We start from the raw sequence: 14,631 nt of genomic DNA on the forward strand, positions 1-14,631 counted from the left end.
TTTGAGCACTATACTGATTTAGAATGCACTTATTTTATACATCTTATTTTAGCTGCAATAGTATATACTTGTTTTATTAGAATAATGCAAGCATTTGGTAGGTTTTCCCCCCATTCAAGTGGACAATTATTTTCATTAAACATGGTTTTAATTATGTTAATTATTAACAACTGATGGACTTCAATGAACTTAATTCCAGCTATGAAGTTGTTCTGGATTCTGCTGACGAAGTACATGTTGAAAACGTATCATGTATGACTTGCCAGACTGTTGCCTCTTGCAATTTACAAACGCTTTATAGCATTCGTAGATTGTGGAATAGTTGTCTGGCTACGGGAGAGTTGTCTGGTTACGGAAGACTATGTAAGACTGGACATAAACATACCGGTAGTCATAAACTGGGTACCAAATAAATGCAATTTGTGAATGGTTGGATTAGTGATTGTTCTTTAAAGCCTAAATTAAATGCATTTTTGCAACCGCATCATGTCGGAAGTACGGTAGGCATGCGATATTCCGAATTTACAGCAAGGGATTGCTTAAAAATAATAAACAGCCAAAAAACGAAGCCAAATAAATGATAAACTGAGGGTTTAAACACTTGCAGTAATGTACCGTATCATGATGGTTTAGGACTTCATGGGGTTATTTTATTGACACAAATGAATAAGCCCATTTTTAATAACAGTGACAAGGACCGTGCGTGTCACTGTTATTCACTGTTACCCCTTTTTGGGTGGGCCCCTGAGCTTGAGCCTCTTTGCGGTCACGGAGACGCTCAAGCTCAGGGGCCCCCTAGCTCAGGGGCCCCTGGGCCTGGGCCCAACAGGCCCTTTGGATAATCCACCCCTGGGTATATCTTTTTAAAACGGGGGCTGGGTGTGTCTTAGCCAATCACAGTCTTATTCTCAAACTGCAGCAATCTTGGCAAGGTGATACCTAGGTGACACTTCCCATAGAGAGCCCATTCATCCAAACAGAAAAGTCCTCTCTAATTATATTAAACAACGTCAAAATCACCAACATTGCAGCTGTAGGGAGAGTTTTAATTATCCTCTTTCAATCTGTACAGTTTTTGTTTAATAAAAATCCACCCATTTTATGAGCTACTTCCTGTCTTTCCTGTATTTTCTAAGTATCAGAGTATGGAAGTACTCGTTATCAGTAAAGCAACCTCCTGCTGGCTCCTGCATTATGTGCACATTCAAAACAGGTGGTACGCATGGGCCGTTGAGTGATAGTCAACGAGCACTTCCAAACTCCAGCACTTACAAAAAAATCATCTGCAGGGAAGTCCTTGCCAGGAAGTAGCTCATAAAATGTCTGGATTTTTATGAAACAAACACTTTACAGATTGAAAGAGGATAATTGACTCCTGTCCGGGCCCCTCCTACAGTGTACGTCTCACCAGGTCCACTCCTGCTCTCACCAGGCCCAGGACCTGTGCATTGCACCAGAGTCCCAGCACCAGATTCTTCATTCAGCAGTGGTGGGCAATGGTCCTGCAGACTCGAGAAGGTGGTGCTGCGGGCTCCGCTTGCTGCTTGAATGGCCCTCCTAAGGCCTCACTGAGGGCTTCCTCCTCACGGAGGACACGGTCTGGGGCACTGCAGAGTAACACTGTCATTCGGCTGTTGCAACAGGTTTCTCAGATCTATCAGAGCATTAAGTTCAACCATGCGGCCTCCATGGTTCCATTCATGAATGATTTCCAGCTGGAGCGCTCCATTGTGGATGCTGCCCAACACTGTGATTTGCAGGTTCGAATTGACCATGTTGCCAATCGTACCTTGAGTTTTGGTTTGTGTCAAATAGGTCTCCCCAGTTGATCCGTTCTTGCAGAAGGCCTGCCTCTATCCTGCAAAAAGCGAGTTGCAGGGTGTTAGGGGGCCTAGGGTGGCAAAACAAAGTTTAAAAAGTAAAATATTTTTTTTGTTAAACTTCTTACTCATTTATATTTTTCATTTCATTCATGCTTTGTAATGAACAGTTTTGCAACATTACATCAGATTGACATTGACATGACTCACATGCTGATTGGCTATAGTATAGGCCAGCGGTTCCCAAACCTTTTTGCCATGCACCCACTGCTACCTCCCGACCTAGCACCACCATTAGACTTTTCATGTCGCACACCCCCTAGAAGGCGCTCGCGCACCAGAAGGGGTGCACGCACCACAGTTTGGGACTGGATAGGCTATGCTCCAAAATTTGTAAAAATACATACTTGTCTTGTGTCACGACTGGGCAGAAGATAGAACCCAAATGCAGGAGCCACAGGCAGGAAAGTTCAAATTGACTTATTTATTAACCAAACAAAGGTAAAGCTTACAACAAAAGAGAACAGAAAGTCCAAAATGCTAAACTTACAAGAAGCTCAAAGCAAACCTCTCTGGGGCACGACGGAGAAACAGACACTACGAGGAAACATATCTGGAAACACAAAGAATGTTCTGGCAGTGTGTGTGTGGAATGAGTCCAGTTTTAAAGGGAGCAGGTTGATTGGAGAAGTGATCACAGGTTAGTAAATGGGCAAGGAACTGCTGGGCTGATGAGGGGGTGGGGTGTGCCCTTATTCTGCCACAGTGAGTAGTATTCTGATGTGAGGACTCCTACAAGTTTTATACTTTTAAATGTTAATACTGATTGTGTGGTTCTGGGGGTGTTGTTGCGTGCCAGCGGATAGACACACATGGCACCAAAGCATGGTGCTATTTGTTGGCGAGTGGCGAGGCCTTCAGAACAGCACATGCAGGTGCAGGCATTTGGGCGTTGGGGGGTGCGTGCGGATAGTACACATGGCACCAAAGCATGGTGCTGTTTGCTCGCGCTCTCTGGCGCCTAAGTGTTTTTGCTCTAAATGGATTATTTTGGATGACATATGCATTTGGCTATTCTGAGTGGCCAAAGAGCATTGACCACGCCTCCAGGTCTTAAGTTAAGTAATAATACCTGGTACTTAAGACACGCAAAATACAGCCTTGTCTTAAAGGTCGACTCTATGACCTTGATTAGGTGATGTAAAATAAACGGTGCCAACACAAACATTAAATTATCTTTATTGTTGATGACATTTCATGTTTGTGTTAGGGACAAGATGACGTACATTTTCCCTTCTTTGTCAAACAAACAAAAACAAACGTTCCCTCAAAAATAAGTGACTGACTTTAAATGAACTGACTGTATTCATTCAGTGTGTAATTCAGATTAAGATTAACATATTAAGATGTTAATATTTGCTAAATTTGACACTATAGAAAAGGATGGCTTTTGCTGGCAGCCATATGTCTATAATGGGATGTTTGAGTGGTGCAACCACTCCCTTACGGAGCTATGCGTGTGGCTGGGTGCCTGGGTGGGTATGAGCACGAAAATAGCATGGTTGTTTTTCACCACCTGTGCGCATTTGCACAACCTAACCTAACACACACACACACACGCACATATTAACTGTATATGCCCCACACGGTAACTGTCATTTCTCTACCAATTCGGACGTGGGGCAGCTCGCCGGAACCGGGCCGGCACCCTGGCCGTGATCCTGGGGGTCTGGAACTTCCGGGGACCCCCCGGGGACCCCCACACAGAGTTGCACCACTCACTTCACACGGGTGTGATTTTTTTTTAATGTTTGTTTAGAGCACTTGACGTTAATCATTTTCAGGTCAAGTCTATGGACTTTAATGTTTGTTTAGGGCAGTAAGAAAAGAGGTCATCATGTGGCCAATATAAATAAATCTTGTAAACTAAATTTGTTTCATCATACAAATAGAAACAATGTAAGCAATGATGGATAAAAGCAAGCAAATTACAACTAAAACCATTGTTGTAAAACAGATATTCATATAGAGACAGATTCTTGGCTGCCACCTCAGCAGCCATGAAGTCAATGGGCCCTTTGTGAAATTGTCATCGTACATCATCCAAATAAAGTAATAATATATACTTCTTCATGAATTAATTTGTCAACTTATGTTATTATCTTTTAACCATGATGACACATGTTTAACCCTAGAACACTAAATCGGCAAAATCGGTGAAAAACGTGGATATTATTTTTTCAATATTCCTAAAAAAAGAGAAATTAAGTTGGGAACTTAGAGATAGAGATAGAGATATACTTTATTAGTCTCCCGAGGAAGAAATTTGTCTTAGACAAAGGGCCCGCATGCAAGCGTAACCCTAGTCCATGTCGCCACAGTGCAGCGCCAAACTTCTCTTTTGGTCCACCCATGTGAGATTGGTCCAGTGAAAAAATATCCATTGTGGGTGTATTGGATTTTTCTGGATTTTTCTCTATATCACACTGTCACTAAACACGTGTGAAATTTATGATGTCACTAAGCATCATGGAGGTACTGCAAGACCCACCCACCTCAGACATCAGCAACATTATGAAAATTGCAAAAATATAATCGTCCGGGTGAAAATCACCCATGTTTAGTGTTCTAGGGTTAAAAAACCTCATCTTTTCACCATGAACATGTAAGATGACAACTGATGTTATGTGATTGGTTAGCCGATTTGCTCGTCTAGGCCTACATATGACGTGAATTTTCCTTTCATCCTCAATGGCATACTCATTGAAGGCCAAGTATAGGCCTACTTATTTGACTTCTTAAACTTTAAGAAGTCAAATAAGTAGTCAAATAAGGCGCCCCTCACATCACATGAGTGTGATTTTTGTTTTTGATACGTTGGTTGATTTCAACCACATCTCTCTATTGCATGCAGTACATGATGAATTCCTGTTCTGTTCTTTAGCTTCATAGAAGTGTCTATTTGTATGTCTCTAAATGTTTTGATGAATTGAACAATGTGGACCCTGTTGTAAACAAGTGTAATGCTTAATTGGGTCGTCCACTCACAGTTAACAGTCTTTGTATTGTACTGTAATTCTGCAAACTGTTAATAAATATTTCAATCAATCAATCAATACTGCATGCAATAGAATCTGAATCTGAACATCTTTATTATCATTGTACAGGACAACAAAATTGATTTGCAATCCAGCTCAGTGCATTTAAAACAAAATACATAATACTCTATATAAAATACAAATACAGATACAGAATAGAATACAGATATATATTTACTAACTAACTAACTATTAACTAACTAGTCCAGGTCTATCTTTATTCAAAATAGACTAATAATTCAGAGTGTGTCATTCAGAGTATCGCCAGTGGGGGTCAGTGTAGGATTAGGGAAAGGTGTGACTATGATTCAATATATTATATTAGTATTCAGTTTATAACAGTCACAATCATCTTACTTGAGATCCAGCAGCCAAAACCATTTTTCCCCGAAATACAATACCATTAGAACAAACTATACCTACCTACCTAAACATCAGCAGCACAGGGAACTTCAGCCAAGCTGTAAAGGACCTGAGAGACAAGGCAAGATGGGCCTTCTATTGTCCATATGCAGACCGCATCCACCTTGCCAGCAAGGTGCTAACTATAGGTGCACTAACACACGATTAAACAACGTCAAACTCACCAGCTGTACGGAAAGCTTGAATTATCCTCTATCAATCTGTAAAGTTTCTAGGTTCATAAAAATCACCGTATAGCTACTTCCTGTAAAGAAATTCTGTGCAGGTTATTTTTTCTCCCTAAAAAGTGTCAGAGTTTGGAAGCGCTCGTTATCAGTAAAGCAACCTCCTCCATTATGTGCAAATTCAAAACAGGTGGTAGGCTACTCATGGGCCATTGAGTGATATTCAACGAACACTTCCAAACTCCATCACCTGCAAGGAATTTCTTGACAAGTATACCTCATAACATGTCTACTGTATATTAATTAAACAAACACTAACCAATTAGATATGACTTTTCTGTTTGGATGAATCTGCTGTCAATGGGATGTTGCACTTAGGCACCTTGCTGGCAAGATGGATGCAGTCTGCATATGGTCAATGCATCCCTAAAACCTGGCTTAAAATACTGGACTCTGTGATAGAACCAATTTCCCTCTATGGTTGTGAGATCTGGGGTTCATTATCAAACCAAGTCCTTGAAAAATTGGATAAACACCATACCGAGACCCTACACACAGAATTCTGCAAATCGATTCACCGGAATCAGCAACAAATACCAAATAATGCATGTAAGGCAGAATTGGGACGATACACACTCATAATCAAAATAAAAAAAAGAGCACACTTACATTCTACAACCACCCAAAAGAAAGTGACCCAAATGCACTCCATAACAAGGCACAGCAACACTCTAGAGCAGTGGTTCCCAAAGTGGGGTCCGGGGACCCCCAGGGGTAACTGAGGGAGTTCCAAGGGATCCCCCAGCTAAATTATAGTTTGGAACCAAATGGACCATTATGGGTCTGTAACTCAGTCTCAGAGTTAAAATAACATTGATTTTACAATATACATTGGGGGTCCCAGAGATAGAAATGCCATTAAATGCGGGTCCGTAGACTAATGCTTGTCAAACTGGGGGTCCTTGAAATTAAACAGCCTCAGCCAGCTGGCCATGGAACTCAAACCCAAACAGAGCCACCAGATAGAAAACCCATTTGACTAAGCCAAATTACCACAAGGAAAGCAATCTGACTCATCGTAAAGAAGAAACCCAAAAGCAGAATAAACTAGAATGCTATATGTCCCTAAACAGAGAATACACTGTGGCAGAATACCTGAGCACGGGGACCGACCCTAAACAAAGACAAATCTTAACAGACAGTGTGCACAGTCTTGCGAAGTTGCGATCAAGGAAGGCTGTCATATAGGCAGACCTGTCTCCTAGAGAATACAGATTATACACCCACTGCACACAAAGTGGAAACTCCTACATTTTCTATACCAAGACGTCAGAGACAGATTACCCACAGAGATTTTAAAAACATGACTAATGCCAAAAAAAAACTCCCATATCTGCTGGATGAAGTACATTAATGAGCAAAAACAGCAGCAAGATTTGTCAGCTGCTGTGATAGGAGAAGGTGTTACTGTTTGTAAAGGGCAGTAAAATATGAGGTCATCATATGTGGCACATGGCCGATATAAATACATCTTGTAAACTAATAATGATGATGGTGGTGACTTTGAGTAGGTTAGGGTTGACAACTCATGTGCCACCTCTGTGAGGAGTGGGAGTCTGGGAGAGCTTCAACGTGGGTCAAAGGCTAGCCTGTGTGGATAAGACACAGGCTTGCTGTCCATGCAAGATTGACATTTTCTGGAAGTTAAAACATGTATATACTTTAAAATAATTCCAAGTAACTAAACCTAAATTCCTCCAAAATAGAGTAGTAACATCTGAATATCAGCAACTACCCTGCACGCACCCATCACATTTTGCAGTAAGCCATGCAGGCCTACTGCCTGAATACCAGCACCCTTCATGATTAAGTGCCTATTGTTGAAAGTACCTATAATTAAAGTGAAGGTCTCAGCTACAACCAGTCAACCATGCTCAATGTGCAAAATAAATCCATGCAGATTTCAGACCGTTGGTGAGATTGAGAACAAAGACAGCCGAACATGCATGCTATTGTGTGAATGGGGGAGGGGGTCTGCTGTTTTGGCACCGCCCAGTGCACTGCAGAGCAGTCTGCCTGTCCTCACTTACGTCCTCAGATCACAGTTAAAAACAGGATGCTCCAAGTTTATCCTTCATTCATTCACTTTCGTCTCTTCAACCTAAGCTAAAAAATGTCAGGCCGCGGAAAAGGAGGAAAGGGTCTTGGAAAAGGAGGCGCCAAGCGTCACCGCAAAGTGCTTCGTGATAACATCCAGGGAATCACCAAGCCTGCCATCCGCCGTCTGGCTCGCCGTGGCGGTGTGAAGCGTATCTCCGGTCTGATCTACGAGGAGACCCGCGGTGTCCTCAAGGTTTTCCTGGAGAACGTGATCCGTGACGCCGTCACCTACACCGAGCACGCCAAAAGAAAGACCGTGACCGCCATGGATGTTGTCTATGCTCTGAAGAGACAGGGCCGCACTCTGTACGGCTTCGGAGGTTAACAACGCTGACTTGATCTACCAACAACCCAAAGGCTCTTTTAAGAGCCGCCCACATTTTCTTTACAGAGTTTATTCCATTCTTTCATATGAACACACGTTAGCATATGGGCCATGATTCATGAACTGACAGTGGTTATGTCTGAATAAAATCCCGTAGTTACATCATAGTTCCACATTTAAAGGTCTTACTGTAATTTGTATAACTTCTACAGTAACCTTTTGATCCCCTAAACATCCAGCCAAGACATGTCGGGAATACCGGAGCGCATGCACTCGTCTTCAGTTTCAGTTCCATTGCACAGTGCGCTATTTCCGAACGCGCACTCAAGGCTGTATTTTGCGTGTTTTAAGTACCTGGTCTTAATCCCTAATTTGAGTAAACTAAAGACCTGGAGGCGTGAGCAATGCCATTTGGCTATTATCTGAGTGGCCAAAGATTACCATTACACGTTTGAAGATTATACTGCCAAAAATCCAGGGTGTAAAAACTCACTTTGCACATTTAACTTCCAGCAAGATAGACAAATTCCAAGCGAATGTGTAATATAAATGTAATTGTTATAAGATGCGTTATAGTCAAGGTTAAGATGGAGAAACCGCTGTCCATTGGTGCTTAAATGGTTGTAAATTCACACCCACTTGCCAGTATTGATCAAGTTCCCATACCGGGAGTCGAACCCGGGTCGCCTGGATAAAAAAACAGGAATCCTAACATAATATGGAACTGTACTAAATTCCTATCACAAAATTACACAATGCTTTAAGTTTGTGCTTGGAGTCAGCGACCCACTCACTCCAGCTTGAATCATGAACATAATGAAATGCAAATATTGATTGCTTTGTGACTGGTCAGGGACATGGGCCATTAGAAATATCATCTCGGATTAGTAGCAAATAGACTTGAATTGACGGCAGTAAGTGGACTGACTATAGAAAGTGTGTTACACGTGGGTTTACATTAGAGCGTCGAAAAGAGCTATTAATTAAATGTGTTTATTATCATAATTACATCCCTACCCTAGTAGAGGGAAAATATATCAGGCATGCATGCAGCAGGCGGGAGAACATGATGCAGAAATAAGCAGTGTGAGACACCTCCCTCTGTGGTTCACGTGAGCAGTGACAGCTGAAGCCAATCATGTGCTGGGAGTCGCATACTTAATTTGCTTTGGCTTGGTATAAATAATGGTTCAACGCAGAGTATACTTCACTTCTTTACTTCAATCCATTGAGAAAGAAAGATTCAAGAACCATGCCTGAAGTTGCCAAGCCAGCGCCCAAGAAGGGCTCTAAGAAAGCCGTGAGCAAGACCGCAGCAAAGGGCGGCAAGAAGCGCAGAAAGTCCAGGAAGGAGAGCTACGCCATCTACATTTACAAGGTCCTGAAGCAGGTCCACCCTGACACCGGTGTCTCTTCCAAGGCCATGGGAATCATGAACTCCTTCGTCAACGACATCTTTGAGCGCATCGCCGGTGAGGCTTCCAAACTGGCTCACTACAACAAGCGGTCCACCATCTCATCCAGGGAGATTCAGACTGCTGTCCGCCTGCTGCTCCCCGGTGAGCTAGCTAAGCACGCCGTGTCTGAAGGCACCAAGGCTGTCACCAAGTACACCAGCTCCAAGTAAACTGTTCTGTCTGCTCTAAAAACAACGGTCCTTTTAAGGACCACCCATTTTTTTCCCTAACTGAGTTTATCCAGATACTATAATTGGCAAGTGACCAACTAATAGCTATTGCAGAGCCTGACCAGTTAGGTCAGTGGTGTGCAACTTTTTTTTGTGTATATGAGACTAGTGTCAATTATTGTGCGTATATAGTAGCCATAAAGATTTGTACGATTCTGACACTGATGCATTTGCCCACAGACCCCCATCTGAAATGAGATTCTGACAGGGACCCCACCATAAATTGTCTGTCTTTCTCACTGATCTACAAGCTCACACATTGTAGCTTGATGTGACCTTGTATAATGGCTATTTTCGAATAGACAAAGCCCCTCTTTCAAGTCGAATAACCAAAGTATAACACATCAACTGCTTAAAGTTACCTTATTTGGCTGGGGAGACCCAGTTGGCACTTTGATAACCACTCGTTTATGGTGTGTGGATAAACTCGGCATCCTAACACAGCATATGCCTTTGCAATGCATTTGAAGGTAGAGTAGGGTTTATTTTATTTGATCATTAAAACAAATCAATACAGTGCCTGCTTTTTTTTGCAAAAGAAACATTGACCAAAAAGGTTTAGGCTGAAGCCTAAGCTTATAGTGCCTACCCTTCTAACAAATAAATGGCTTTCATAGGTAAAATAATACAACAAAGCAAACAGAAGGGGGAAAAAAACAAGAAAACTAAACAAAAACAAACATAACATAAAACAAAAACAAAGACAGACAGGACAATACAGTTAACAGGAACACAAAGTCTTCACAGGAAGACAACAACAAAACGAGAAAACAAAACATATCAATGTTCTATATGTATCTACTATTTTTGATCTATAAAAAAAGGCTGCTTAATACTGGCAATTTGGTTTTACTAGTAAAACACACAAGTAATCTACACTCACACAATGCTGTATTTCCTTTGACCAATACAAACATATATCATGCAATCTGAGGATAAGTGTGCCTTTACCTATGCAGGCCCATGTACATTGAAAAAGTGAAGATTGCTCAATTGGCCATTCTTGAATAAATGTGAAATGACATGTGAAATGAACTGAAACATGTCAGATGTATTACAATTAATAACAAGACAACACTTAGAGAGCTAAATAAACGACCACAAGTGTCCTCTCATAAGTCACCATGTCACAGGTCCATGGTTGTGTTTGCAGACACTGAAAAGTTTTGATTTTTAAAACAAACACATTGATACAGATGACTTATTTTACTTTTATAACATTGCCAGACATCTCACCTTGCTGTGCAGTGAATATTGCTCAGGGAATTGTATGTGAAACTATTTTAAAAGTCAAATGATAGAGGAAAGTTGATGAACAACTCTCCATGTACGTGTGTATATGTGATGTTTTAAACGTCTCATTACAAAACGCAGGAGGCCTCGGGGCTCCACATGGTTTAATTATAATGCAAAACTAGTCTGCTATATGCTCCATTTGTTGTTTTACTTTAATACTTCAATTTGTCTGTGTTTTATTTGGTTTTTAGTTGTAGAGAAAACACAAGTGTTCCACTATTCTGCAGCAGACAGAGCACTGACCTAGTGGGTTGAGTCTACATGGTTCTCACACATCCTTTAAGTTCCACCCACTCCTCCTCTGCTTCATCATCACTCTGACTACGCAGAGAGTTTAGTTCAGTGCAACTGAAATACGAACTTCAAGAGAATGGCAGAAGTCGCCCCAGCTCCAGCAGCCGCCTCCCCGGCTAAAGCCGCCAAGAAGAAGGCCGCCGCAAAACCCAAGATCGCCGCCGGTCCCAGCGCCCAGGACCTCATCATCAAGGCTGTGACCGCTTCCAAGGAGAGGAGCGGTGTGTCTCTTGCCGCACTCAAGAAGGCTCTGGCCGCCGGTGGCTACGACGTGGAGAAGAAAAACAGCCGTGTCAAGGCTGCTGTGAAGAGCCTGGTAGCAAAGGGCACCCTCCTGCAGACCAAGGGTACCGGTGCTGCTGGATCCTTCAAGCTCAACAAGAAAACCGAAGTGAAGGCAAAGAAACCCGCTAAGAAGGTAGCCAAACCCAAGAAGCCGGCAGTCAAGAAACCCGTCGCGGCTAAGAAATCCCCCAAGAAGGTTGCAGCCAAGAAGCCCGCAGCCGCTAAGAAATCTCCCAAGAAGGTAAAGAAGCCTGCCGCCGCAAAGAAAGCTGTAGCTAAGAGCCCCAAGAAGGCGACAAAGAGTCCCAAGAAGGTGACGAAGCCCGTCGCCGCTAAGAAGGCACCAGCAAAGAAAGTAGCAAAGCCCAAGGCGGCGAAACCCAAGAAGGCAGCTTCGAAGAAGAAATAAACATCCACATTCAACACAACAGCACGTTTTAACCCACAAAGGCTCTTTTAAGAGCCACACACAACTTCATTTAAAGATAATTCCTCAATATAGTATAATGTAATGATAGTGTATTATTACACATCTACAATATATGTTTATTCTATTTGCTCAACTAGGCAATGTGGAAATCATTTTTCGTCGTTCTCTGCACGAATACCTTCATGAGTCTTAATAGTAATTATCTTTCGTTGTCCAACAGAATCAGAAGGCACGGTATTGAAATGCATTATTTGCATTGCCAGACTACAGTGCAGCAAAAAGCTTCAATGAAAGCAAAACTACACACTAAAATTAATCAACATGGTACGTGATTGAATTCAGTTAATATAGTACCGGTACACTACAATTGTATAGCCGGACTTAACGTTATAAATGTGAGACATTAATTGGGTATATTACTTAATAGTAATTGGCTAGTTGTATAACATAACGGAGCATAATCAAAAGCAGGCTTGTGTTCAGCCGGGTGAAATGGAAGGCTCTTTATATGGAAATAGTGGGTGGCTCTTAAAAGAGCCTTTGTGGAGTTCGTTAACAGAATGAAGTATTTATTTCTTCGCGGCTTTCTCGGTCTTCTTGGGGAGCAGAACAGCCTGGATGTTGGGCAGCACACCGCCCTGAGCGATGGTCACTCCACCCAGCAGTTTGTTGAGCTCCTCGTCGTTGCGGACGGCCAGCTGGAGATGACGGGGGATGATACGAGTCTTCTTGTTGTCACGAGCAGCGTTTCCAGCCAACTCCAGGATCTCAGCGGTGAGATACTCGAGCACCGCAGCGAGGTACACTGGCGCTCCGGCGCCCACTCTCTGGGCATAGTTTCCTTTACGCAGCAGCCTGTGGACACGACCCACGGGGAACTGGAGCCCGGCACGAGATGAGCGGGTCTTTGCCTTCGCCCTGGCCTTTCCTCCGGTTTTTCCTCGGCCACTCATTTTGATATAGCTTTATTTCTACAGTTGAATATAGAAGAAATGTGTTGGAGGAGAGGCGCGCGAGACGATTTATATCTTCAACAACACAGAGTATAGTACTTATTAGTTACTTATGTGCGGGTGTGCGCCCCACCAATCATAGAAACGGATGAGAGCGCGGGCTGAGCGTGTGTATGAGCGTCCAACTAATCAGTCCTCCCAAAAAGGAGGTTCTTGACCAGAGAGCAGCAGTTTGCGCCCTTTTTGTTACAACTCATTTATTAACTTTACAGAGATAGAAAATGACAAGAATCAACTGTTCCTGACCTCTCGTAATAATGACTGTCGTTGACTGTGTCTTTTAAGTAAGCATAGTTATACACCATATTATGTGGTAGTAATAATTTGTATGAAATCATACATTTAGCCTACATTTTTAGTGTCACATTGCATGCATTCCAGTTCCTATATTGAAGTTCAATGCACAGTTCTCGTCAACAATCAACACTTCAGTGCAGCAAAGCACCGTCATGTCCACATATTGGAAGTTTAACCACATGAATATGCTGTGTAGATATCATGTGAATTCGATGTTAATTATTTCGTTACGATCCCTACTTTCGTATACACTAGTATAAAACATCCCTGTGTCATTTCGTCACAAGTAGAAATTTTATTTATTTGCTCCATATCATACAACAGAGCAATTGTATTTATTTGCTCCATATCATACAACAGAGCAAAGTATTTTCTTTGTTCAGTCCACAGTATTTATTACTTGGACTTTTGTAAGAGTTTCCTTCCAATCGGTGCCAGTGATGCATGGTACCTCCCCAAACAAGGAGGTCCCTCACCATTGACCAATCAGAGAACAAACGGCGTCTCAGAAATGAAATAAAAGCAGCAGTTTGCGCTGCAATAAGCATTCTATTCTCAACTTCTTTAGAAGAGAACAAGATACAATGGCAAGAACCAAGCAGACCGCTCGTAAGTCCACCGGTGGCAAAGCTCCCAGGAAGCAGCTCGCTACCAAGGCAGCTCGTAAGAGCGCGCCGGCAACTGGTGGAGTGAAGAAGCCTCACCGTTACCGTCCCGGTACAGTGGCTCTGAGGGAGATCCGTCGTTACCAGAAATCTACCGAGCTGCTGATCCGCAAGCTCCCATTCCAGCGCCTCGTGAGGGAGATCGCCCAGGACTTTAAGACCGATCTGCGCTTTCAGAGCTCCGCCGTCATGGCTCTCCAGGAGTCAGCCGAGGCTTATCTGGTCGGTTTGTTTGAGGACACCAACCTGTGCGCTATCCACGCCAAGAGGGTGACCATCATGCCCAAAGACATCCAGCTTGCCCGTCGTATCCGCGGAGAACGTGCTTAAACTAATCTGTCACTGCCACAACCCCAAAACGGCTCTTTTAAGAGCCACCAAATGCGTTATTTGGAGAGCAATTATTCCTTTAGACACTGGAGTCATGCAAGTACTTTTCTCTTTGAATCAGAACTATAACTACCGGTATTATAATACATCTCACTGAAATTAACCAATGATTAAATTGTGATTTTAATCACTCACATTCAGGAAGAGGCATTGGAAATGCAAGAAATTACCACACATAACTAAGTAGTTAAGACATGACATACACAAGTAAAAAATGCTGAAGCAGCTTTATTTACTTATTCACTGCTATCATTTTAATGTTTTATGCCTTTTGCTGTCTTTCT

At 42.5% G+C, this 14,631-nt stretch overlaps 5 protein-coding genes across 5 annotated transcripts in view; 4 read left to right on the top strand and 1 right to left on the bottom strand.

Annotated features, from left to right (window-relative positions):
- Window positions 1–7,678: 7,678 nt before the first annotated feature.
- On the top strand, window positions 7,679–7,990 carry LOC308324728 (histone H4; the record flags this gene model as incomplete). Its single annotated transcript, XM_080776968.1, has 1 exon — window positions 7,679–7,990. The coding sequence occupies one exon, from the start codon at window positions 7,679–7,681 to the stop codon at window positions 7,988–7,990; it is 312 nt and encodes a 103-aa protein (XP_080633094.1).
- A 1,252-nt stretch (window positions 7,991–9,242) lies between these two features.
- LOC308324724 (histone H2B-like) lies at window positions 9,243–9,702 on the top strand (the record flags this gene model as incomplete). The annotated part of the gene is made up of 1 exon (XM_080776965.1): window positions 9,243–9,702. The coding sequence occupies one exon, from the start codon at window positions 9,243–9,245 to the stop codon at window positions 9,615–9,617; it is 375 nt and encodes a 124-aa protein (XP_080633091.1). The 3' UTR covers window positions 9,618–9,702.
- A 1,641-nt stretch (window positions 9,703–11,343) lies between these two features.
- Window positions 11,344–14,631, top strand: part of LOC308324708 (uncharacterized protein) — a gene marked incomplete at both ends in the record, with an annotated part of 50,072 nt that continues 46,784 nt past the window's right edge. Inside the window, one exon of the mRNA XM_080776949.1 lies at window positions 11,344–11,907. Within this exon, the coding sequence (XP_080633075.1) occupies window positions 11,344–11,907 (564 nt within the window). The remainder of the gene's footprint in view (window positions 11,908–14,631) is intronic.
- On the bottom strand, window positions 12,552–12,935 carry LOC308324718 (histone H2A-like; the record flags this gene model as incomplete). The annotated part of the gene is made up of 1 exon (XM_080776959.1): window positions 12,552–12,935. The coding sequence occupies one exon, from the start codon at window positions 12,933–12,935 to the stop codon at window positions 12,552–12,554; it is 384 nt and encodes a 127-aa protein (XP_080633085.1).
- Window positions 13,877–14,302, top strand: LOC308324714 (histone H3.2; the record flags this gene model as incomplete). The annotated part of the gene is made up of 1 exon (XM_080776955.1): window positions 13,877–14,302. One exon carries the CDS (start codon window positions 13,877–13,879, stop codon window positions 14,285–14,287), a length of 411 nt encoding a protein of 136 aa, XP_080633081.1. The 3' UTR covers window positions 14,288–14,302.

This window comes from Protomyctophum bolini (genome assembly GCF_963924005.1).
Source record: "Protomyctophum bolini genome assembly, chromosome: 11".
Classification (NCBI taxonomy): Eukaryota; Metazoa; Chordata; class Actinopteri; order Myctophiformes; family Myctophidae; genus Protomyctophum; species Protomyctophum bolini.